Below are 26,609 nucleotides of genomic sequence, written 5' to 3' on the forward strand. Positions count from 1 at the left end.
GTAGAAAAGAAGATCTGAAGATTCTTCCAGTAGGCTGCTCTGAAATAGGGGAATTTCACAACAAAAACAAAGTTTTGTTTGTCGTGGAGTGAGATTACCCTGAATGGAGGAAAATAGAGTAATGGAATTGGTTTGAGGTAAGCTTTGCTTTTTATATCTTAGTATTAGCCTACTCATTAATCACACGATAGTATTAACTACCGGCGGTAGCCTACTCAAAAATCTTACAACAGCAGCATAAGGGAAAAGACAGACTGCTAACGCAGAGTTCCTCGGTGTCCTGGACACATTTCCAACGATCGGATCATTCAATATACTCGCCTAATGATCCCCATTTCCCAACTGTGATATGGCAGTGATTCATTAATTTCCTCACTCTCCACGTCAAGCTATGAGAGTTGCCTTACATCGCTCAGGGGTGCGTTTCCCATAACCATAGTTGCTAACCTGTTAGTTGGTTGGCAATAGGAAATTGCATCGCAACCAACAAAGTTGATGGCTTAGTTAGCAACTATGCTTTTGGGAAACATGTCAAGTGCTAGGTGGTGGTGATGAAACAATTAAATCGTTTTTAAAAACGGAGATAGCGTTTTGGAACCAAACTCTTCTAATAGTAGGCTACAGTGGAACACGCAGTTGCAGTTGATAACAGACTGGAGTGGATATGTTGCAAAATAATCCCATTCGTTACAGTCTGAAAGCGAATTCAAGGCTCCTTTAGTCCCACTCCAGTCTAGGTGGTGGCAGTAGTTCACCTTAATCTTGATTTACCAGCCACCTTAAACGGTACCGAAGAAGATCTAAAGATTCCACACCAAAAAAACAAAGTTTGCTTTGCAAACAAAGTTTGGTTAGCATCTATTGAGATTACACTGAATAGAGGAGTATATTAACGAAATCTGTTTGAGGTATGTGTTGGTTATGAAAATGTATAATTTTAGTATTACACTTTTCTCTCACAACACCAGCACTTGCATGTATCAGTGAAAAGGCAAAGGCCCCATATCAAAGTAGTCCCCATTTCCCTAATATAGAAGTGGCTCAGTCATTCATTAATTTCCTCACTCTCCACTTCAAGCTAGTTTGTGGAGGAAGGTAGAGAGGAAATGAGCCCCTTAGGTGACTTGATGACAATATCAATTTAAGTATGAGTATACTCTTTTGATCCCGTGAGGGAAATTTGGTCTCTGCATTTATCCCAATCCGTGATTCAAATTAGTGAAACACACTGAGTGTTCCCATGCTGCCTTGCGCGCGATTTGATTCACGCTGCTAAGGCAGCCTGGAAACTACCGCCCTAATTTTTGCCTCAGATAGGGAACCAATCACAGAACAAGGGGGAAAGCAAGACGATGATGAGCTATGCACAGACACATTTGATAGACATCCGTGGCACCCAATAAACGGATCTGGGCATTTTTTCAAAATGAAAAATTAACGTTTGGTTCCCAGACCACGTCTCATTGAGAAGTGGTGGCGCTAGCCAGGCTAGAGCACACAGTGAACTCACAGTGAGGTGAAGCACACACTAATCCCAGTGCAGTGAGCTACCTGCAACAACAGCGGCGCTCGGGGAGCAGTGAGGGGTTAGGTGCCTTGCTCAAGGGCACTTCAGCCGTGCTTACTGGTCGGGGTTTGAACCGGCAATTCTCCGGTTACAAGTCCAAAGCACTAACCAGTAGGCTGGCCAAAATTTAATTGTATTTGTAGAGCGGCAAAACATTACACATGTCTCAAGGCGCTTTACAGAGTGTTAGACAATCAGAGAAAAGAAAAGAAAAGAAGGCCCTTGGGTAACAGGGGCAAGGAAAACTCTCTAGAATTGGCCATACATATAGGAAGAAACCTCGAGCAGATCCACGACTCAAGGGCCTGACCCATCTGCCTAGGGTCAGATATAGGACAGTAAGGTCTGTATACATGACAAATGCATAAGTTAGTCAGGTGTAGAGAATAGGACATGGTGTTTAAAGCCACCCGAGGCGAATGTTACAAGAGGTGAGATGGTTACATATCCGGTATGATAATGAATTAATAACGAGCTGTATGTGCAACGTGTTGATGATGTTGTTGAACGGATGATAAATATCGTGCCCTCTTCTTGCTATGTTCATGCTCTGTTTTTCAGACCGAGGAGGTAATGTGAGTTTGAAAGACGTTAAAATAACACCACCCTGTTTTCCTCCTTTCCTCTATGAATACAGAAGAATCTCCGGACAGGATCCTGGGACCGTTCCTATGGATCTTGGGCTGTCGGTAAGCTCTGGCGGTCATGAAGCATTCCAGCTGCCAACACCAAAAGTAGAGGATATTAAAGAAGAGGAATATGATCACATGATCACATGTCAAGACGACGAGGAGGAGAAGCCGCTCACAGAGCTGTTCTGTAAAACTGAGTCTCTTGGCTCTAATGAAGCATCACAGACAACAGTGAAGGTTGAAGTGAAATTAGAGGATGATGAAGATGAAGAAGAAGACCAAGAGGATGATGAAGAATACCAAGAGGATTCTCTTCAGGGAGGTAGGACTTAGGAACTACACACTGATACACTAAGAGTTCATTAAATAAAATGTTGCCAGTTTGCAGATATGTAGTAGTCTACCATTGGATCCATTGGAATGGATTTACTACCATTTTGCCAGGTTGATGGGGTCAGGTGGGACTTGAATGTTCCTCACCTCCAAAGTGGGGAATTATAGAAAAATTTAGAAAACCCACTGGAGTCTTAAACCGACCTGTTCCCTACAGACCCTGTGTCTCTGGCCCACAAACACACACACACACGCACACACACACTCTCTCTCTTTAAGGCTATAGGCTAAATGTGTCGATGCTCTCTCAATTGAACACTGCCTGTGCTCCAACATTTGCACTGGAGTCCTCAGCTCCTAAACCGACCTGTCCCCTACAGACCCCGTGTCTCTGGCCCAGATGAAGAGGGTATCAGTGGTGCTGGTGGACTGCTGTAGACCACAAGGATGGCGAGGGAAGGAGGAGGAGATGCAGACCAACAGAGATGCACATCAGATCGAGACCAGTAAGATACACACACACACACACACACACACACACACACAAACACACATTCTCGCTAAGGCTACGTCGACATGAAAGCAACGGGTGTATTGTTTTCTTTTGCAGTGATTGTAATTCTATACATTTGTGGTTGAAGGCTTCAGATCAGTTTATTACCACTTGCACTCTGTGCTTGTAGTTCAGTTGGGCTTCCTGGGGGAGTGGCTTGGTAGAGCAGTGAAGAGCGGTGAAATGCAGGGGATTATGGGAGTTTGTTGGGAGCAGGGGATTATGGGAGTTGGTTGCAGGGGGTTATGGGAGTTGGTTGGGAGCAGGGGGTTATGGGAGTTGGTTGGGAGCAGGGGGTTATGGGAGTTGTTGGTTTTCACCCACATTAGCCAAAAACACATGTTTGCCTTTTTCTCAGTCAAGAAGGCACTGATTTCAATTACCGTATTACTCCACATTTCTACTACATAAATGACCAAAATAAAATCCTCGCTTTATCACATATCTTGGGTCGCAAAATTATTTGGTCGCAGTCTGGAGCCATGTCCTCTGATATCCACCCAACCTGTTACTCCTACACAGACACGCACGGACACACACACACACACACTACTTTACTTACTACTTACTACTTTTCATTTATTCTTTATAGTTGAGCTGAGCACAAGGAATTTCATTACTTATAATTAATTTTTGCAGACCGGAATTGTGCCGTTTTGCTCCCATAGAAACAAATTATGTTGCTCTATCTTGTTAGTAATCTAAGATCTTTGCCTTAAAGGTGCGATTTGTAGGACGTGTCGAACGTTCTGTAGGCCAAAATCAAAACACTGGTGAACGTTCTCAAGACTACCAGACGCGAGCCTCTTCTGGGTTGCCAGATGTAATGAAGACTTAGCTAACGTTAGTTGACCTGCAGCTGCTTTAACGCTTTCTCCAACCATGACCCAGCTACACATTACGGAAACAGTGAAAACAAAAAAAATACCTCTCTAACCAACGTAACATATTTAGCTGAAGTTAGCGATGCAGATGAAGTTTAGCCTAGGCTACCTGTCGTGGAGAAATATGGCAAGCTCTAAGGCCAGACTTGATATTCTTCGTTTGACTAAGACGCCACCATCTCAGGAAGCTCCTCCGATGTCCACTTAATTTGTTTCTTGTTTTAATTTTGGAAATTTGCCTGCCTCTCAGGGATGCTCATGACTACAACTGACAGCTGTTGACAGTTGGCCTTCGCTAATTTGGCAACCCAAATAGGAGGACGCAGCTAGCCCATTATTAATACGCTTATTCTAGAATGAATCGTTCAAAACATAAACTAAAAAATTCCAAGAGATTCCACCAGTAACTCATTTTTCTCATTGATTCCACCAGAACTAATTTTTCATGGGTTTTACGGGGTTTTACAGGTTAGAGTAATATTGTCAAATAAGCCATTACTTCAATTCATCGTGTTTCCTTACTCTTTGACAACATATGGTGATCATTTTTGGAATGGTTACAGTTTATTTTCCATTATTTCCTACATACTGGTCCTTTAAGTGCTTATGCCTCATTCTAATTCTAAGTCTCTATGGTAACTCTTACAGGTGCATCAAAATATCCACATGGAACACAACAGAATGATAAACTCAACCTGCATCTCCTAGAAGGACTGTACCACTGTGCAGTCTGCAGGAAGAGTTTCACAGCCCTGAAAGAACTCAAGAAACACCAGAAAAGGCACTTTTGTGTCGTTAGTCAGAACACTGGCAAAGAACTTTTTAAATGTGACCACTGTGGAAAAATGTTTAGGGACATTTCGGGTCTTAAAACTCATATGCTGACTCACAATGGAAAGAAGACTCATGTATGTGCCCAGTGTGGAAAAGCTTTTTCACAAATGTCATCTCTTAAAAACCATATGCTTATTCACACTGGAGAGAAGCCTCATAAATGTGCCCAGTGTGGAAAAGCATTTAAAAGGGCCACAACTCTTAAAATCCATATGCTTACTCACACTGGAGAGAAGCCTCATCAATGTGCCCAGTGTGGAAAAGCATTTAAACAAATGTCAAAGCTTAACCGTCACATGCATACTCACACTGGAGAGAAGGCTCATCAATGTGCCCAGTGTGGAAAAGGTTTTTATGAAACATCATCTTTTAAAAACCATATGCTTACTCACACTGGAGAGAAGGCTCATCAATGTGCCCAGTGTGGAAAAGCATTTACACAAATGTCAACTCTTAAAATCCATATGCTTACTCACACTGGAGAGAAGCCTCATCAATGTGTCCAGTGTGGAAAAGCATTTACAGAAATGTCAAGTCTTAGGACCCATATGCTTACTCACACTGGAGAGAAGGCTCATCAATGTGCCCAGTGTGGAAAAGGTTTTTATCGACCATCAGCTCTTAAAAGCCATATGCTTACTCACACCGGAGAGAAAGCTCATCAATGTGCCCAGTGTGGAAAAGCGTTTACACAAATGTCAAATCTTAGGACCCATATGCTTACTCACACTGGAGAGAAGGCTCATCAATGTGCCCAGTGTGGAAAATGTTTTTATCAAACATCAACTCTTAAACGCCATATGCGAACACACACTGGAGAGAAGCCTCATCAATGTGCCCAGTGTGGAAAAGGTTTTTATCAAACTTCAACTCTTAAACGCCATATGTTTACTCACACTGGAGAGAAGCCTCATCAATGTGCCCAGTGTGGAAAAGGTTTTTATCAAACATCAACTCTTAAAATCCATATGCTTACTCACACTGGAGAGAAGCCTCATCAATGTGCGCAGTGTGGAAAAGGTTTTTATCAAACATCAACTCTTAAAAGCCATATGCTTACTCACACTGGAGAGAAGCCTCATCAATGTGCCCAGTGTGGAAAAGCATTTACACAAATGTCAAGTCTTAGGACCCATATGCTTACTCACACTGGAGAGAAGCCTCATCAGTGTGTCCAGTGTGGAAAAGCATTTACAGAAATGTCAATTCTTAGGACCCATATGGTTACACACACTGGAGAGAAGGCTCATCAATGTGCCCAGTGTGGAAAAGGTTTTTATCGACCATCAGCTCTTAAAATCCATATGCTTACTCACACTGGAGAGAAGGCTCATATATGTGCCCTGTGTGGAAAAGGTTTTTATCAAACATCAACTCTTAAACGCCATATGCGAACACACACTGGAGAGAAGCCTCATCAATGTGCCCTGTGTGGAAAAGGTTTTTATCAAACATCAACTCTTAAACGCCATATGCGAACACACACTGGAGAGAAGCCTCATCAATGTGCCTAGTGTGGAAAAGCATTTGAATGGACCACAACTCTTAAACACCACATGCTAGTATGGCACATAGAGTATTGTACTCACATATTATTAGTTATTATTAGATAAGTGTTTATGCTTAATATACATAAGTAGGTTTGCAGACACCCCTTATTTAATGTAGCCTAATACTAGTATACTTCCAAACTACACACTATAGAACGCACGAGACCACCTGAAAGTTTAAAGCTGTGGGTTCGAACGGAGTTCTTTAGTTTGTATCTGGGACTCGAGTAAAGCACCTGCTTAGCCACATATTGTTTCAACTCTTATTCTTTCAGGTGGGTTAATTTCACGTATGAATGGGTATTAACACAGTGTAACATTAGTGTATCTTGTCTGGTATAGAAACTGCCATTTTGTCACTAATAATGGTTAGTATACAACTATGAAGCGATTGTGTGATAAAACCGGATGGACGTTATTGTTAGTTTTGCTTGCATGCTAGCATGCCCTGAACATCGTTAATGAACTTAGTCAATGTGAGTGTGAGTGGTCAGCTGTAACGCTTGCCTCCACTATTACATAGAAATGTAAAAAAGCCAATGACAGGGCAGTAATATGAAAGCTTATACCGATTCTCACTCGACTTCTTGATGACGGTAAAACGTCAACTGTCCGAGTGAAACAGCTGACTAGCAGCTGAGTACGGTTCAGTTTATCGTTGCCACGGCAACGGGCAGCTCATTGGTCATTTGTACATAAATAAAGACGTATAGTTTAGAGTAGGAATTTAGATGTTGTATTTATATGTTATATTATATATTATTATAATTATATTAATATCATATTAAAATATTATAATTGCACTGTAAGTTATAATTTGTTAGCCTATACTTTTTGTCATGTATTGTATTGAGTTTGTATCTGGGACTCGAGTAAAGCACTTACACCCACATATTGTTTCAACTCTTATTCTTTCAGAATAAACCACATCATTTAAATATGTCACCAGTGGAGTAAATAGAACTTCATATGTGTAACACTAACACTCCCTGGAGAGACAGGTCATAAATGTGCCCAGTGTGGTAATGGGAAGGCAAGTCTGACACCGAGGCACCGAAGCTCGTATCACTTCCGCGAAGCAATCTGCTTCGGCACAATGTATCGGAGCACGTATCAAAGTTGTAAGGTCACGTGACTGATGACGTACAAAGCTTCGGACGTCACTGAAAAGTTTAAATGGGATATTTGACATAGGGGCACCGGTGCTTGTATCAAACCCCTAAAGCGTTACGGGTTCGATAAACCTTAAAGTCCCCAACACATATGTTTTGTTGCACAAGCACCCTTCTAAAATTGTAGCCCTACACAAGCACTTCACAATCCCCATTGTACACAATGCCCCATGTTTTCACAATGCCCTTTATATGTTTTCTGTTATCTGACACTACTGTGGTCATCTACAGCAATTAGCCTACGTTATTTTGCCATTAGTTTTTGCAAAACATCAAATGAAGTCTTAAACACAACCACAATAGAGAAGCATGCAATATCAAATAATGCTAACTCATGGCAATTATGAACATGGCGGGATTTGAACAGCGGTCGCGTGTGTGGTATACGGACACGCTACCACTCTCCCAAGGCCATTTTAAGATTTTCATGGAAACATGGCATTATTTAAAACCAAGCACATTGCATTTTCAATACGAATTATTAGAAGCATATCAAAACTATAATGTTTATTCCAATGACTGTAGGCCTAAAAGTTTTTACTCACAAGGGAACAGAACACGTTGTCTCTCCGCTTTGTTTTACCAGTGTCACAGAAGGGCCATTTGGTCGGCATGTGGCTTCGTCTGTGATTGTTTAATCACTAATGAGAGCCGCCGTTATGTCTGCTAACCACCAGATGTCACTGTTTTGTATTCGATGCTTTGACACTTCGAAACACTTACGATACAATCAGGAAGAACCTTCCAAAGCCTCATGGGGCTTCATTCGCCTAACCCTAGGAAATTGTTTTATTTGCTTCAACTCTTAGATCCCTGCTTACACATACGGGAGCGAAACCTCATGAATTGCGTTTCTAATTCTGGTTCTAATTACCCCTGAGTTCTCGCGAGAGCACAACTTGGACTTGTCTCTGTGGACTTGACTCTGTGAGACACTCTGGCAATGAGCAATGATGCACGTTACTTTTACCCCAACATTCCGGGGAACCAGCTAAACTGATGAAGACAGCGCTGCAATGTTGGAGGACAGTACACATTGCTCGTAGTGTTATCCAATTGCGTCGAAGTCCGAAATCATTCAGAGTAAACATGGTCTAGTGTTATCCAATTGCGTGCAGTGAGATTTTTAAATGCATGGTTGTTGCCGTCCCTTGAGTTGGGAATAGGGGTGGGCGATATGGACAAAAAATAATATCTTGTGGAAATTGCAGTAAATCGCAAGAGACAATTTCTCACGTTGAGCACACAAATGCGTGTGTCGTTTATTTTCATAGGAAAAACACTGAAAACTAAAATGGCGCTGTCCAGCAACAAAACAGGCACGGGGCTACACGTCATCACACATTCATAACATTTAAAGGGACCACGATCCCTGAACAGTTATACTTACATGAAGTAACTACAGACAGAACAAAGTGCTGTGTTTAATATAAACGGTGTGTAGAACCACACTTAATAACAAAGGTGAATTATGCCGGTCACATTCACTACACACGTCCCCCCAGAATTCACCATATCAGAAGTACAATCAACAGTCAACGGGGAGGTGGGCGTATTAACCGTCCACAATGGCTGTGCTGTACCGGAGGTCGATGAGACCCAACTGCGGCAGGTGTCCCGTCATGACATGGGTGTGGGGCATGGCGTGTGGGAGGCTTGGGAGAGAGGGGAGTAGGGGGTGGGGGCAGAGCTGGAGGCCGTCCGCGTCGTGGGGGCTGGGCCAGGTCAACGGGCCTGGCCACCTCCAAGTGAGCCGGTTTGAGGCAGTCAATGGAGAGTCGCTCCGGTTTGCCGCCCATGTCCAACACAAAATGTTTGTCTCCTGCCTCCAAAACACGGAATGGGCCCTCGTAGGGCGGGCGTAGCGGTCCTCTGTGGGCATCGTGGCGAATGAAAACATAATCAGCCGTCTGAAGCCCAGTGGGAATGTGCGACTGAGGGAGGCCGTGACGGGAAGTAGGGACAGGTGCGAAAAGCCTCGCATTGTCCAATAGAGTTGACCGCTGGAGAGTAGCAGACCAAGGAACCGTGGTGCTAGGAACAAAATCCCCTGGGACCCGCAGCGGCTGTCCATAAACAAGTTTGGCAGATGAGGACTGTAAGTCCTCCTTTGGCGCGGTCCTGATGCCCAGCATCACCCACGGGAGTTTGTCGACCCAGTTGCTGTCTTTGAGGCTGGCACGCAGGGCAGCCTTTATTGACCTATGAAAACGTTCACAGAGTCCGTTAACCTGCGGGTGATATGCAGTCGTGCGGTGGAGTTTCACCCCGAGGCTCTGTGCGACAGCATTCCACAGCTCAGACATGAACTGCGCGCCTCGGTCAGAGGGGTGCCGAAACGAGCAACCCAGGTTCCGATAAATGCCCGTGTCACCTCAACGTCAGTGGCACAGCCTCAGGCCAGCGGGTGGTCCTGTCAACCATGGTTAACAGGTATGTGAAACCGTGAGAAGATGGCAGAGGGCCAACCAGATCTACATTCACATGGTCAAAAAGTCTCTCTGGAACCGGGAACAACTCTAGCGGGGCTTTAGTGTGACGGTGTACTTTGGCCCGTTGGCACTCAACACAGGTGTTAGTCCAGTCCCTAACGTCCTTCTTGAGGCCGTGCCAGACAAACTTTGCTGCAACCAGTCTCTGTGACGCTTTCGAACCTGGGTGGGAGAGACCATGGATGGCATCAAAAACTTGTCGTCTCCATCCTGTGGGAACAATTGGCCGAGGACTGCCTGTGGAGACGTCACACAGGAGCGTGGTACCAGCATCTCCAAAAACCACGTCCTCGATCTGCAGCCCTGTAGTTGAGGTCCTCAGGAGTTGCACGTCCGGGTCTGTGGTCTGATCTGCTGACATGCGGTGGTAATCAAAGCAAAGATGGACTGCCCCCGCCACAGCCCGTGACAGGCAGTCCGCCACGTAGTTGTTCTTACCAGCAACATGTTGCAAGTCTGTAGTGAACTCTGAAATGTAGGACAGATGGCGTTGCTGGCGGGCGGACCACGGCTCAGCCACCTTGGCCATGGCAAAAGTCAGTGGCTGAGCCGCATCTAATCTTCCAGCAGGAGCAAAATGTCTGATGGGCAGGTAGAGACCAAGCAGCTCGGTCGAAAGTGCTGTACTTTACGCCGCTGGGGACGCAGCTGACGGCTAAAGAAAGCCAGCGGCTGCCAGGCCCCGCCTACCCACTGCTCGTAGACAGCACCGACAGCGTAGTCCGAGGCGTCCGAGGTGATGGCGATGGAGGCTGTTGAAGAAGGATGCGCCAGCATGGTGGCATTCGCCAGGGCTGCCTTAGTGGCAGCAAAAGCCTTGTCCCTGCTCTCTGACCAGTCCACAAGGTGCTTGGGCTTACCTTTCAAGGCCTCGTGCGCGGGGCATAAGCTGAGCAGCTCGAGGGATGAAGCGGTGCCGATTCACCATGCCGAGGAACTCCTGCAGGGATTTGACAGTGAGCGGCGGGGAACTTTGTTACTGCCTCCACCTTTGATGGGAGAGGGACTGCACCGTCCTTAGTGACTCTGTGTCCCAGGAAGTCAACGGTGGAGAGACCAAACTGGCACTTGGCAGGGGTTGACATTAGCCCGTGTTGGCTAAGTCGCTCAAAAAGTGTTGGAGGTGCGCCAGGTGTTGAGACTTGGGCGTGCTTTCGCTCACGAGGATGTCATCCAGGTACACAAAAGAAAAGGTAGGTCCCTTAAAACAGAGTCCATGAGGCGTTGAAAAGATTGGGGCGTTTTAAGGCCGAATGGCATCGCAGGAACTCAAAAAGACCAAACGGCGTGATCACAGCTGTTTTGGGAATGTCCAGTGGGTGCACCGGCACCTGATGATATCCCCAGACGAGGTCCACCTTGGAAAAAATCACCTTATCTGCCAGGTGAGCTGAAAAATCCTGTATGTTCGGGACTGGGTATCGGTCAGGTGTTGTTGCCTCATTAAGCCGCCGGTAGTTGCCACACGGCAGCGCCAGCCGCCGCCCGGTTTGGGGACGATGTGGAGGAGTGATGCCCACGGGCTGTCGGATCGACGGACTATACCCAGGCGTTCCATGTTTGCAAATTCAGCCTTTGCAACGGCAAGCTTGGTCGGGTCGAGGCGCCGAGCGCGAGCGTAGACGGGTGGACCAGTAGTGGCGAGATGGTGCTCCACACCATGCTTCACAGCGGATGCAGAGAAAGTGGGCTGAGTGAGCGCTGGGAACTCGGCAAGTAGACGGTGGAAGTCATCTGAGGCTGATAGCATGCTAGACAGTCGTATGGAGTCAGTCCCGCTGAGCGTGCAAGTATAAGAACAAAATGTGACGGCGTCAATCAAACGGCGGTTCTTAACATCTACCAACAGTCCATGTGCACACAGAAAATCGGCTCCGAGTCCCAGCCAAACCGCTGTCCTCCGAAACACAATTCAACGTACCTCGTTCCATATGTGTGGATGGGGCTACCATTGGCAGCTTCCATAGGGGCCGTGGTTGTCAGTCACCATGTCCAAAGCGGGATGCAGGCAGGGCGGCTCCTCTGTGCTCCCCGTGTCGCTGGGAAACGTCGTCCGGAGATGCTGTCAAGGATGAAAAAAAGCAGCCTGCCCTACGCGGCCGACGCTCATGGCCACTACTGAGCGCCGGCCCTGGCATTTCCCGACCCGCCGAAACTGCACGGCGAACGACATTTGTTAGCCTTGGGTCCAAACTTGGCATGATAAAAACACAAGCCTGAAGACTGTTGGGGGCCAGAAGACTGCTGCCGGAGAAGTGTTTGCAGCGATGAGTGTGGAGTCAGATCCAGCGCCACAGGGCGATGTGTGCAGGAAAAAGCGCTGCCACACAATGTCCCTGACTTGCCAGGAAGAATTTGTCAGCCTCTTCAGCCAGCCTCCGACTGTCAGTGATTGTGGTGTTGGCTAGTGCAGCCCTGACTTGGGAAGGCAGCTGACGCAGAAAAAGTTGGATAAAAAGAAAATCGGGTCTGTGCTCACCCAAGAGATCCAGCATACGGTCCATGAGCTCAGATGGTTTGCTGTCACCCAGTCCTTGAAGGGAGAAAAGCCTGCTGGCTCTCTCAGCGGCTGACAGTTCAAAAGTTTTCAACAGGTGGGCTTTGAGTGCTATATACTTCTCAGTCGCCGGAGGGTTTTTAAGAAGACTCACTACTCTGGATGCTGTTGAATTTCCGAGAGCCGACACAACGTAGTAGTACTTTGTTGTATCCACGGTGATCTCACGCAACGCGAACTGCGCTTCAGTCTGGGCAAACCATGCCGACGCCGACGATTCCCAGAATTCGGGGAGTTTGAGGGTAACAGCGTTCGCGGTCATGGTCGTGTCGTGTCTCTGGATACGTCCAGCAGACTAACGTCGGGGTCACCAGTGTGGAAATTGCAGTAAATCGCAAGAGACAATTTCTCACGTTGAGCACACAACTAAACTAAAATGGTGCTGTCCAGCAACAAAACAGGCATGGGGCTACACGTCATCACACATTCATAACATTTAAAGGGACCACGATCCCTGAACAGTTATACTTACATGAAGTAACTACAGACAGAACAAAGTGCTGTGTTTAATATAAATGGTGTGTAGAACCACACTTAATAACAAAGGTGAATTATGCCGGTCACATTCACTACAATCTCGATATTTTTTGTGATTTTGACGATAATGATAATTAGTCGATATCCTTTAAAACATTGTTTTTGTTAAAGTCTGAGTTACTTTACAGCTCATTATTTATGAATAGCATCATTACAATAATAACCAATATCCTAACCTGTGACTTTTTAACCAAATTAACCAATGCATTGTCACTCTATGACACATTTCCAATTCTGCCCCCACTTGTGTGTGTGGCAATGACATGGTCTAGCCAGCTACATTAGAGAAGATGAATAGGCCTAACAGTTTCCCAAGAGAAAGTCTGAAGCTTAAGTTCAAGAGCAGTTTAAGAGCAATCATGTAGGCTAGCATTCTAAGTTACAGAATAGAAACTAATGTGTTAGCTTATGGCTAATGTATTTGAGAAATCCTGATTTGAGCACCAATTGAGATGCTAACGGTTAGCATAATTGGTAAACGTAGATACTTGGAGCGAACTTCAGTCCATTTACAAAAGAGTTACATGAGAATAGTTCTTTGTTTACAACTGACTATTAAAATACTCAAAGGCTAATGTTTTCTCTCCATATAATACCGTGTGGGAAAAAACGTGACTATCTCATCAATGCTACTTGAACAGAAGTAGCCGCATAAAATCCCAAGTAGGCTACTCTCGCTGCACAAAATAAACATTTGGCATGCGTGTGACAACGTTGTTGTGACCCACTAGTGATCACGTGACACTTGCTCTGCTGCAGCCAGGGGCTTCTCCCGCATACACCTCCTGGGAATGTATGAGTCTTCAATGCGTGATTTTGAGTGTTTTTTCCCCCATAAGTAATTTAAATACTCGAACGTATACGTCAAGTCTTTCACGCCACATGTTTGTACACAAAGTAAAAAAGGAACATGACGAATACAACGAAAGACACGAATTGTATTTGATCGAGATAGCACAGAACAGATGATCCACGGACAGAATGATGAACTCAACCTGCAACTCCCTCATTCTAATTCTAAGTCTCTGTCTCTATGGTAACTCTTACAGGTGCATCAGAATATCCACACAGGATAAAACAGGAACATGAAGAATACAACAAAAGACACGAATTGTATTTGATCGAGATAGCACATAACAGAAGATCCTTGGACAGAATGATGCACTCAACCTGCAACTCACACGCAAATGAAGGCTGTACCAATGTCTGTACACAGCCCTGAGAGAACTCGAGAAACACCAGCGGACACATTCTGTAAATGTTTCCATTGTGGAAAGAAGTAAAAAATAGTAGACGTCACGTCGGTCATTCCATATTATGATAACTGTGCGAGCCCCGCCCGCCCCCAAGAAAAGAAAGAAAAAAATAAATAAAAAAGTCATTTTGAATAAATATTAATTTCTTAAGAAATGCTACAACTTGATGCTGTTTAACTCATTTACAAATGGTGCACTGTCATTTTAAGAGCATTGTCTACTTCATGGTATTCATAATATTCTGCCAGCTCCAATCAATTATAGCATATGGCTGGTCCACAAACTCTAACATTGTGCCACATTTATAGCACAATATTAGTAATGATAAGTATATGAAGTTGGTATAAACAACCTTCATTCCTTTGGAAATATAAGTATTTAATGACATGCTATCTAGATATTTTCTGTTTGCAATTAAAAGTGAATTATGAACCTGGTAGCCACTTACAGTAGCTATCTGAGGGGAATGTGATTCAATTGGCATCATGTGCTCAGTTTAAGGGAAACGGATTAGAAAGACCACTCTTCATATTCTATCACAGTCCAAATCAGTGAGTACAGCCTGTCAAAGTGCCCTCTCACCTTTTAGGAATGGTCAGTAGTGGGAACCAGATAATTCCGCTAGCGTTGTTTTTGTTGTCCTCATGATTTCCTTTTAATAGTTTCTTATATTAAAAATGTGAAATCAATTATCAACAATGACAAGTCAGCTGGAACCTCCCACTCTCTCTCCCACCAGCCAATCAGAAAAGAGTATTTCTTCTCTCCGGGTAATAATGAAGAATAAGCGCTTAATCTCATCTTTAGCCAGGTGCTTACTCACACTAGAGAGAAGCCTCATAACTGTGTGGAATTGCATTTATACAAATTTCAACTCTTAACGATATGGGCCCACTTCATAGATTTTCATTATTTGACCTGACTCACCTATAGCCTGCTGTTAATTGTTAACAGTTTACTGTTATGTATTCCTACCATCATCTTGTTAAACACTGACACGTCAGATCTGTATACTGTTGTGCAAATATTTTCTTAAAACAACAACTTTACTTTTAACTAAGAAATTAATTAAAAAACAATGGGGGTCTATGGAGCGAGACGGCTAAATTTGTCTCTTTCACCACATTGTCATTGAGAAATCTCAGATTTGTTTGTAATTTTTGCAAATTCAACATGGATTATAGGTCGAAAGTTGAATGAATGTACTTATCTCCTTTCTTGGTTGGGTCGTTGTTGCCTATAGCACAATAGCATTCTGAAGTGTGAAATTAAATTGAAAATGAAATTAATTAATGACGTCATTGGCACGTTTGAAAGGCTTTTTAGGGGAAAAAATAAGTGACTCAAAAATATAATAGGCTACTAAGCAATGTGCATTTTCTTTGGCCTCCCTTTCGAATGCAAAATTCAAATTTCTGGACAAAAAATGATATCTCGAGAAGTGGATTTTGAGGGGGACAGCTCCATAGGCCTCCATTCATTCTGCAATCGCCCGCGTGCGCCCTCACGTGGAAACCAGAGACGGAACTGTTCTCCCCTTTTTAGACATTCTCTGTTACAGTCTAAAAGCAAGAAAAGCGAAGTCAAGGCTTCTGCAGTCCCACTCCAGCCCAGGTGGTGGAAGTAGTACACCTTAATCTTGGTTTACCAGTCGCCATTAAATGGTAGAAAAGAAGATCTGAATATTCCTCCAGTAGGCTGCTCTGAAATAGGAGAATTTCACAACAAAAACAAAGTTTTGTTCGTCGTTGATGGAGATTACCCTGAATGGAGGAATATAGAGTAATGGAATTGGTTTGAGGTAAGCTTTGCTTTTTATATCTTAGTATTAGCCTACTCATAAATCTTACGATAGTATTGTTCTACCGGCGGTAGCCTACACAAATATCGTACAACAGCAGCATCAGGGAAAAGACAGGCTGCTAACGCACAGAGTTCCTCGGTGTCCTGGACACATTTCCAACGATCGGATCATTCCATATACTCGCCTAATGATCCCCATTTCCCAACTGTGATATGGCAGTGATTCATTAATTTCCTCACTCTCCACTTCAAGCTAGTTTGTGTAGTGAGCGTTGCCTTACATCGCTCAGGGGTGCGTTTCCCAAAACCATAGTTGCTAACCAATGGGAAATTGCATTGAAACCAACAAAGTTGATAACTTAGTTAGCAACTAGTTCTATGCTTTTGGGAAACATGTCAAGTGCTAGGTGGTGGTAATGAAACAATTAAATCGTTTTTAAAAACGGATATAGCGTTTTGGAACCAAACTCTTCAAATAGTAGGCTACAGTAAAACACGCAGTTGCAGTTGATAACAGACTGGAGTGGATATGTTGCAAAATAATCTGAAGTCTGAAAGCGAATTCAAGGCTCCTGTAGTCCCACTCCAGTCTAGGTGGTGGCAGTAGTTCACCTTAATCTTGATTTACCAGCCACCTTAAATGGTACCGAAGAAGATCTAAAGATTCCACATACAAAAAACAAAACAAAGTTTGCTTTGCAAACAAAGTTTGGTTAGCATCTATTGAGATTACACTGAATGGAGGAGTATATTAACGGAACCTGTTTGAGGTATGCGTTGGTTATGAAAATGTATCGTCTTAGTATTACACTTTTCTCTCACAACACCAGCACTTGCATGTATCAGTGAAAAGGCAAAGGCCCCATATCAAAGTAGTCCCCATTTCCCTAATATAGAAGTGGCTCAGTCAATCATTAATTTCCTCACTCTCCACTTCAAGCTAGTTTGTGGAGGAAGGTAGAGAGGAAATGAGCCCCTTAGGTGACTTGATCACAATATCAATTTCAATTTATTGTGATTGTGGAGCGCCAAAGCATTACACATGTCTCAAGGCGCTTTACAGAGTGTTAGACAATCAGAGAAAAGAAAAGAAGGCCCTTGGGTAACAGGGGCGAGGAAAACCTCCCTAGAATTGGCCATACATATAGGAAGAAACCTCGAGCAGATCCACGACTCAAGGGCCTGACCCATCTGCCTAGGGTCAGATATAGGACAGTAAGGTCTGTATACATGACAAATGCATAAGTTTAGAGTCAGGTGTAGAGAATAGGACATGGTGTTTAAAGCCACCCGAGGCGAATGTTATGAAATCACTTCTCTCACTGTGAATGAATGGAATGTTAATCCAAACAAATGTAACCAGCGCACATACAAAAATAGGTGCTGGATAAAAAAGTGATATTGTAAAAAATAGGAAGGAATATCCACACACAAGCTCTCCCTCTTTTTGTTTATTAAAGTTACACTTGTGACAAGTCTGGTGGCTTGGGATATCCCTTCCTATGAATGGAATGTTCACATTGGACAATTGAGAGAAAAAAAGCGGAGTGTCCAAGTGGGGATGTCCTGAGATATCGCCACTCAAGGTTTGTCTCTTGTCCAATCAGAAATGAATAGTTTTACCAGACATATCTGTTGTAAAATAAACAAATAACTTAAGATTCAAACATTGTCACCAGTTGTATGCATGAAAAAACCATGAAAATGACAATCTCTCTCTCTCTCTTTCTCTCTCTCTCAATCTCTCAATTTCTTTCTCACAGACTCTCTGATTGTCTCATCTCAGAGAAGGGTTGTGGTTTCCTGGCTTCAGCTCTGACTTCCCATCTAAAACAGCTCGATCTGAGCTGGAGTCATCCTGGAGAATCAGGACTGAAGCTGTTATCTGCTAGACTGGAGGATCCTGTCTGTAAACCGGTGATGCCCACTGTTGCACATTTAGACGTTGTCTCTATTCCAAGTGTAATGACCTATTTTCAAATGTGTATTGTACTCAATATTCGATACCCAAGCCTGGCAACGTGTTGATGATGTTGTTGAACGGATGATAAATATCGTACCCTCTTCTTGCTATGTTCATGCTCTGTTTTTCAGACCGAGGAGGTAATGTGAGTTTGAAAGACGTTAAAATAACACCAGCCTGTTTTCCTCCTTTCCTCTATGAATACAGACAAGAATCTCCGGACAGGATCCTCAGACCGTTGCTATGGATCTTGGGCCGTCGGTAAGCTCTGGCGGTAATGAAGCATTCCAGCTGCCAACACCAAAAGTAGAGTATATTAAAGAAGAGCAATATGATCACATGATCACATGTCAGGACGACGAGGAGGAGAAGCCGCTCACTGAGCTGTGCTGTAAAACTGAGTCTCTTGGCTCTAATGAAGCATCACAGACAACAGTGAAGTTTGAAGTGAAATTAGAAGACAATGAGGAAGACGACCAAGAGGGTGATGAAGAATACCAAGACGATTCTCTTCAGGGAGGTAGGACTTAGGAACTACATACTGATACACTAAGAGTTCATTAAATAAAAAGTTGTCAGTTTGCAGATATGTAGTAGTCTACCATTGGATCCATTGGAATGGATTTACTACCATTTTGCCAGGTTGATGGGATCAGGTGGAGTCACTGGAGTCCTAAACCGACCTGTTTCCTACAGACCCTGTGTCTCTGGCCCCCCCCACACACACACACACACACACACACACACACACACACACACACTCTCTCTCTCCCTAAGGCTATAGGCTAAAATGTGTCGATGCCGTCACAATTGAACACGGTCTGTGCTCCAACATTTGCACTGGAGTCCACAGCTCCCAAACTGACCTGTTCCCTACAGACCCCGTGTCTCTGGCCCAGATGAACAGGGTATCAGTGGTGCTGGTGGACTGCTGTAGACCACAAGGACGACGAGGGAAGGAGGAGGAGATGCAGACGCAGACCAATGGAGATGCTCATCAGATCGAGACCAGTAAGATACACACACACACACACACACACACACACACACACACGCGCGCACACACATATTAATCTGTGACTGTGTTAAAAGGGCTGAACCCAGACAAAATGATTCTAATCTAATTCTTACAATTTTCCTATTTAACAGGGCAAACTGTAGTAGGGTTGTCCACATTGGATTTTTTTCATCACCGATAGTCGACGCTCCTCAATCGCCTATTCACCTTTAAGTGATAAGAAAATGTAGGCCCATTTAGAACGGATAAGTGTCACATAAATAAAAACAAAGTGATTTACTTTTTTCAAGTGCAAACAATTCACTACTTATGTAAATAACGAACAAGAAGTTGACAGATGTCTTGCTTGCGTGGTGGACAACAAAACTAAACTAACATTTTATCCTCCAGCTCAAATGCGCTTAAATGGCAGGTCTGGCAGCCTATGTTTCTCGTAAGATGATAAAATATCAGGGCAGGCACACTTTCAAATATATAAGCATGTTAGAGTGCTTGAACAAAAAACAGTTCCAGTCTAACTGATTATCACCAACCAACCAAGTTGTGTCAAACTAACCTATATAGGCTTTAGCCTATTCCAACCATGCATTAAACAGACAACCTCAATGATTTTGATTCCAAAATAGCATGTCAGCTGTGGATTTAGTCGTGTTTAAGTCACTCTGGAGTATAAGTCGTATCAGTCAAAAATTTGTTGTGAAGAGGAAAAAAGCCATATAAAGTCGCACGGGACTATAAGTCTTTAGAAATGTATTTCATACAATCCAAGACCAAGAACAGACATTTAATCTGGAAAGGCAAGTTAGGCTAAATTGGCTGAATAGTTGTCTGGTGTGTTAATGTAACACATTAACAGTTATTCAGCTATACAATTTAGCCAATTTGATGTTGGTTAGCTTGGTCACAAAGACATTAAAATGGCAGTTTGCTGTGATGAGTCTCCTTTCTGCCAGATGTGGACATTTGTTTGCTTACCCTTGTTTGAACTCAATGGCGTTGTCCTTTGCTGTGTAATTTGTGAGCTAGATGCTAGCGGTTAGCAAAATCTAGCAGTTGGCTTTTTTGGTGTTGAACCTGGAAGGCTGAATTATCAGAACAAGCCAGCTAGTCACAAGCCTAGAGCGCCCTCCCGCTGTATGTTTACTCCTTGGTTTATGCAGAGATGTCAGTCAGCAGGAATGAACATTTCACAACATGTTAAATTTTGATATAGAAGTCGCACCTGACTATAAGTCACAGGACCAGCCAAACTTATAACGTATAATTATATAGAAAATATGGTACGTGTCTCTGGATGATATTGAAAATTCAATTTAGAAATGGAAAAAGTTTTGAAACTGGATGAGTTTCCAAAATCACTGAGTAATCCTGTTTAAAAATTATTAAAACTAACTGTTATATAGGGCTGGGATAAACTATTATTTTTTAAACTATTAATCTAGCGATAATTTTTTTCGATGCATCGATTAATCTAACGATTAATTTTTTCAGTCCGATTCGATTTCGATTATCGATTATCTCCCCATTAATTCACTAATAGCAACTTATACATGTTTATTTACACATCTGAATGAAAAAAACATGAATTCTTTAACATTGCAATATATGTTTATTGCTCTTAAGATTCCAAAATAAAAGACTATACAAGTGCAAAGTAATGCATTCAATAAAGTTCAGTAGTGTATGTCTAATTGAGTGCCTGTCATTTTAAGACGTTCGTGTGGGAATCCTTGCAATTAACATTAACACAGTTAAAAGGCTGCTGATGTGTGGATGCAATTCATAACGTAGTTAGTTCAAATAACGGTTCGTACTTCTCCTTTGGACAAGCATTTTTGAGTCTTGGAAAACACTTTTCCATTTACATCGGAATTTTGCAAATATTCAGAGTCAATAAAATGAGCCCTGCATGAGTAACGAATAAGCAGCTGCAAGTAAGCATGCTAAACTTGACACCCAAACAGTATTCTAACGTTAGCTTTGAGATACTGCTTGATTGCATACTGTAACTTAACTTAGTTTAGTCTCCTCAATGTACTACTTTAATTCAGCAGTTTTAATGCTGGAAATTTGCGCAGCATGGTCACGATGCTAAGCGGATTTAATAGCAATTTAGCCCATTGTGTTTTACTCAGTGCTTCTATATGGCAGCAACAATCCTTCAACAATCGTGAATATTTTGTTAAATGCACATGCAGAGGAGGAGCAGCGGGCTTGTTACGAGAGAGAGTGGGTGGGGCGAGGAAAGGCTGTGTGAGTAAAAAGTGCAGCTCAATGAAATTATGTTATCTTATCTTTAATTTAAATAGTAGGCCTACAACATAGAACATCAATGTGTGGTGGCCGGTTTTGATTTCGTGGTGCCCAGCCACAGATTAGTTAACTGGAAAACACTGAAGGTGTAAAATTAAAAATATTTAGCAGCACACGTTATGCTTGACGAATCGACGCTCATATTTTGCATCAACGTATTTTTTGCGTCGACGTCATCGATTACGTTGACGCGTTGTCCCAGCCCTACTGTTATAGCTTCTTTCTATAATTGCTACAACATTCTATTTGTTTGTGCAGCATTGATCATTCAGTTATTGAGTGGTGATGCAATAATAAACTAAAATATTTTTCCGGTCTGGACCGCTTATCACCAGGTTGCCACTGTAAAGCAAAGGAAACACGCGGTTCCGTTTAAAAAGAAGCTCACTAGTTCAGCTTGTTGTACAACTTTCGTTGGCCCTATAACAGCGATAGCATGGACAGTTAGCTTGTTTACAGTTGATTCCATTGTTGCGAAGCCTGCAACCGTCGTCCTACTATGGTTGTTATAGTTACCATTCATAAGCATTGATATGGAACGGTGTCCTATTATTCAGAATTAATAGCCACCCCACCAGCCAATAAGAAAAGAGTATTTCTTTTCTCCAGATGATAAGCTAAACTATTTTTCCAGTCCGGACAGCTTTCAAAGCTGCTTGTTTTTCTCCACAGACAGTAAAATTAAGTTTTAAGATTGAACATTGGAGATGCACATCAGATCGAGACCAGTAAGATATACACATACACACACACACACACACACACACACACACACACACACACACACACACACACACACACACACACATTCTCCTTAAGGCTACTTCTACATCAGGGGTCGGCAACCCGCGGCTTTGATCCCTCTGATGTGGCTCAACTTGTGAAATTAATTAATGAGTATTTAATTCAAATGTATTTTATTTTAGTTCGTTCATTTTCAAAATGTAATAAATCTGAGTAATTTAGCCTATATAACTTTCCACCTCACTTGACTCCGTAACCGTAGCTGCTCAATATTGTTACATTCGCGGTTCGTTGCCATGTCAATATCAAACAAAATCACCGATTTCCCATTTCAGTCCCATTTCAGTCAACGAGAACACTTTAATTGTTATTGTTGATGTGTGCGCTTGCTGTAGGCTAGATAAGGAACATGTCAAAAAGGAAACGTCAGCGAACACAGCTTGCGAGCGCAAACACAAGGCTGAAATGGGAACGTTTCCATCCGAAGACTGATTCTGATATCTGTATTCTATATCGCTCTATATTCTGATTCTATATTGCACACTGCAACGAGTTAGTAGCCTATTGCTGTGTTAACCCTGTTCGGTTTCACTTGCATGTGAGAAATCTTTCCCACATATGAAAAAATATAAAGACAAACCTGCGCTCACGTTTAAGGGCAATTCCGTGCAAAACGGTCACATCCATAAAGCCAACACAGTGCCATGGTATTTATTTGACGCTGTGGATATGACAGTTTTGCGTGGAGTTGCCCTTAAATGGTGACAGCCTCAATTCTTGCATGAAACTTCACATCACTGAATATGAGCCAGCCAGACTCCAAGGCCATCACCAAATCTAATCTCTGGTAGACCTAATGTTCAATTTCACCAATGACATGTCAACGAAAATTGAGTGTTGTGTTGACTATGATATTACTTTGCAAACCAAAGGACACTGGGAAAATAGGGGGTGGTGTTTAGCCTACATGGGAAGCCTAAGTCATTCCACTTTACATTTCAACTTACTTGCACATTAAAACTAGTAGAAAATGTAGGCTGTTTAAAAATCCTCTGTTGAATGAAAGTAACTGTACGTTAAATATCCAAACTTTTTCTTGTAACCATCTTTATGTGTCCCCTCTGAGACTAAAAAATGATTACATTTGGTAAAAGTGGCTCTCCAGGCAAAAAAGGTTGCCGACCCCTGGTCTACATGAAAGCAACGGGTGTATTGTTTTCTTTTGCAGTGATTGTAATTCTATACATTTGTGGTTGAAGGCTTCAGATCAGTTTATTACCACTTGCACTCTGTGCTTGTAGTTCAGTTGGGCTTCCTGGGGGAGTGGCTTGGTAGAGCAGTGAAGAGCGGTGAAATGCAGGGGATTATGGGAGTTGGTTGGTTGCAGGGGGTTATGGGAGTTGGTTGCAGGGGGTTATGGGAGTTGGTTGGGAGCAGGGGATTATGGGAGTTGGTTGCAGGGGGTTATGGGAGTTGGTTGGGAGCAGGGGATTATGGGAGTTGGTTGGGAGCAGGGGGTTATGGAAGTTGGTTGGGAGCAGGGGTTATGGGAGTTGGTTGGGAGCAGGGGGTTATGGGAGTTGGTTGGGAGCAGGGGATTATGGGAGTTGTTGGTTTTCACCCACATTAGCCAAAAACACATGTTTGCCTTTTTCCTCAGTCAAGAAGGCACTGATTTCATTACCATATGACACATTTCTGCTACATAAATGACCCAAATTAAATACACATTCATCTTCCCAGCGGTGAAACGCTCCTTTACTGGATGCTTTTGGCTCAGATGTTGAATCATCGTTGACGTACTGACGCCAGTTCTGCCCTGCAGTGGACACATTGCACCTTGCCTTCTTTTCTAAGTTTGAAATGATCCCCAAACTTTGGACGTTCTCTGTCTTTTACGGATGGTTTCTTGGCTCTCTGTCATCGCGCCTATTTAATTCTGAAAGCGGTGTGCGCGTCAGTAATAACAGTCCGTGTGAAACGATAATCCCTGAGCTGAGCAGGCCACATAACGCAAGTGATAGGAATTAAGCAAAGCTTCGAGGTAGAGCATTTTCTTCAATCATTTTTTGTAATCGAATTATTTGAGTAATCGTTTCAGCCCTAATTGTGATAGCCTTGTAATTATTAACATACTCGTTGTTTGCTTCTTTTGTTGATTGATGAATAGTCTACTGTAGTAGTTGATTGGAAATAGAGGGGCAATTTTCAAGTGAATGCAGAAGTGCCACTCACCCTGTTACGAGTTGTTAAACCATAGAAACAATTTTGAAAACATTATTTTAAGGTACAAAAACTATTTGGTGTTGCTTTAATCAAATTTGTTTTGGTAAAATGCCTAATCCTTAATAGATGTACACAAACAGTTTTAAAGCCTTTTTACCTCTGTTTTGAGGTAGACCGGTGTCTGAACAACCTCAGTCAAAACTGGTAGCCTATGCTAATAAACTTAGAAAAACAAATTTGCATTTACTGTTGGCTAACATGCACCAGTGGAGGTTGGTGGTTATAAAAATAACGGAAGAAGGAAGGTGCACTTGATTGATTGAACAGAATAGAAGTCATCTTTTGGTGATATTATGAGAAACAATGAGACATTAACATGCATTAAGTAATGTATTAACATAACCATAACCAATTAATTACATTTACACAGGACAGCTACCATAGATGGGGGTGGCAACAAATCAAAGAAAAACAAAACAAGCAAACAACTTGTTCAGTTCAAAATTCAGTCATACTCTAACATGTAAAAAAAAAAGGGACACATTTTTGGGTGCGACTGGATGTAAAATCAGTCGATACCAAATTTGATCGCATTCTGGAGCCATGTCCTCTGATATCCACCCAACCTGTTTCTCCTACACAGACACGCACGGACACACACACCAATCACTTCCCCTACACACACACCATTTCATCACCCCCCACCACACACACACACACGCACACATATAATTACTTTTTGCAGACTGGAATTGTGCCGTTTTGCTCCCATAGAGCAACTTAATTTGTTTCTATCTTGTTAGTAATCTAAGATCTTTGCCTTAAGTGCTTATGCCTCATTCTAATTCTAAGTCTCTATGGTAACTCTTACAGGTGCATCGAAATATCCACACGGAACACAACAGAATGATGAACTCAACCTGCATCAATGTTCCCAGTGTGGAAAAGCATTTAAAAGGGCCACAACTCTTAAAATCCATATGCTTACTCACACTGGAGAGAAGCCTCATCAATGTGTCCAGTGTGGAAAAGCATTTACACAAATGTCAAAGCTTAACCGTCACATGCATACTCACACTGGCGAGAAGCCTCATCAATGTGCCCAGTGTGGGAAAGGTTTTTATCAAATGTCAACTTTTAAACGCCATATGCTTACTCACACTGGCGAGAAGCCTCATCAATGTGTCCAGTGTGGAAAAGCATTTACAGAAATGTCAAGTCTCAGGACCCATATGTTTACACACACTGGAGAGAAGGCTCATCAATGTGCCCAGTGTGGAAAATGTTTTTATCAAACATCAACTCTTAAAAGCCATATGCGAACACACACTGGCGAGAAGCCTCATCAATGTGCCCAGTGTGGAAAAGGTTTTTATCAAACATCGACTCTTAAAATCCATATGCTTACTCACACTGGAGAGAAGCCTCATATATGTGCCCAGTGTGGTAAAAGTTTTTATCAAACATCCACTCTTAAAAGCCATATGCTTACTCACACTGGAGAGAAGCCTCATCAATGTGTCCAGTGTGGAAAAGCATTTACACAAATGTCAAATCTTAGGACCCATATGCTTACACACACTTAGGACCCATTAAATGCTTACACACACTGGAGAGAAGCCTCATCAATGTGCCCAGTGTGGAAAAGCATTTACACAAATGTCAAATCTTAGGACCCATATGCTTACACACACTGGAGAGAAGCCTCATCAATGTGCCCAGTGTGGAAAAGCATTTACACAAATGACAAGTCTTAGGACCCATATGCTTTCTCACACTGGAGAGAAGCCTCATCAATGTGCCCAGTGTGGTAAAGGTTTTTATCAAACATCAACTCTTAAACGCCATATGCGAACACACACTGGAGAGAAGCCACATCAATGAGCCCAGTGTGGAAAAGCATTTGAATGGACCACAATTCTTAAACACCACATGCTAACACACACTGGAGAGACAGGTCATAAATGTGCCCAGTGTGGAAATTGTTTTCTATTTGCTTCAACTCTTAGTTTTTTGCTTTGCTTACACATACGGGAGCGAAACCTCATGAATTGCGTTTCTAATCCCGGTTCTAATTACCCCAGAGTTCTCGTGAGAGCACAATGGACTTGTCTCTGTGAGACACTCTGGCAATGAGCAATGATGCACGTTACTTTTACTCCAACATTCCGGGGA

General features: G+C 42.9%; 1 protein-coding gene and 1 pseudogene across 2 annotated transcripts; both read left to right on the forward strand.

Moving 5' to 3' along the window:
• Positions 1-26,609, forward strand: LOC125297310 (annotated as a pseudogene).
• LOC125297279 (oocyte zinc finger protein XlCOF6-like) lies at positions 8-7,234 on the forward strand. Of its 2 annotated transcripts, XM_048247550.1 has the most exons (5): positions 8-137; positions 2,205-2,521; positions 2,913-3,038; positions 4,618-6,225; positions 6,310-7,234. In XM_048247550.1, the coding sequence occupies exons 2-5, from the start codon at positions 2,239-2,241 to the stop codon at positions 6,315-6,317; spliced, it is 2,025 nt and encodes a 674-aa protein (XP_048103507.1). In that variant the 5' UTR covers positions 8-137; positions 2,205-2,238; the 3' UTR covers positions 6,318-7,234. The 2 variants fall into 2 exon arrangements, with proteins under 2 accessions (XP_048103507.1, XP_048103506.1); XM_048247549.1 differs by having other exon boundaries at positions 4,618-7,234.

This window comes from Alosa alosa, chromosome 7 (assembly GCF_017589495.1).
Source record: "Alosa alosa isolate M-15738 ecotype Scorff River chromosome 7, AALO_Geno_1.1, whole genome shotgun sequence".
NCBI classification, from domain to species: domain Eukaryota; kingdom Metazoa; phylum Chordata; class Actinopteri; order Clupeiformes; family Clupeidae; genus Alosa; species Alosa alosa.

Excerpts from the sequence above, each read along its gene's own strand:
- LOC125297279 (XM_048247549.1), top strand. The coding sequence starts at position 2,239 with ATGGATCTTGGGCTGTCGGTAAGCTCTGGCGGTCATGAAGCATTCCAG. Across the intron at positions 2,522-2,912 it reads AGAGGATTCTCTTCAGGGAG|ACCCCGTGTCTCTGGCCCAG; the intron begins GTAGGACTTAGG and ends TGTCCCCTACAG. Across the intron at positions 3,039-4,617 it reads TGCACATCAGATCGAGACCA|GTGCATCAAAATATCCACAT; the intron begins GTAAGATACACA and ends TAACTCTTACAG.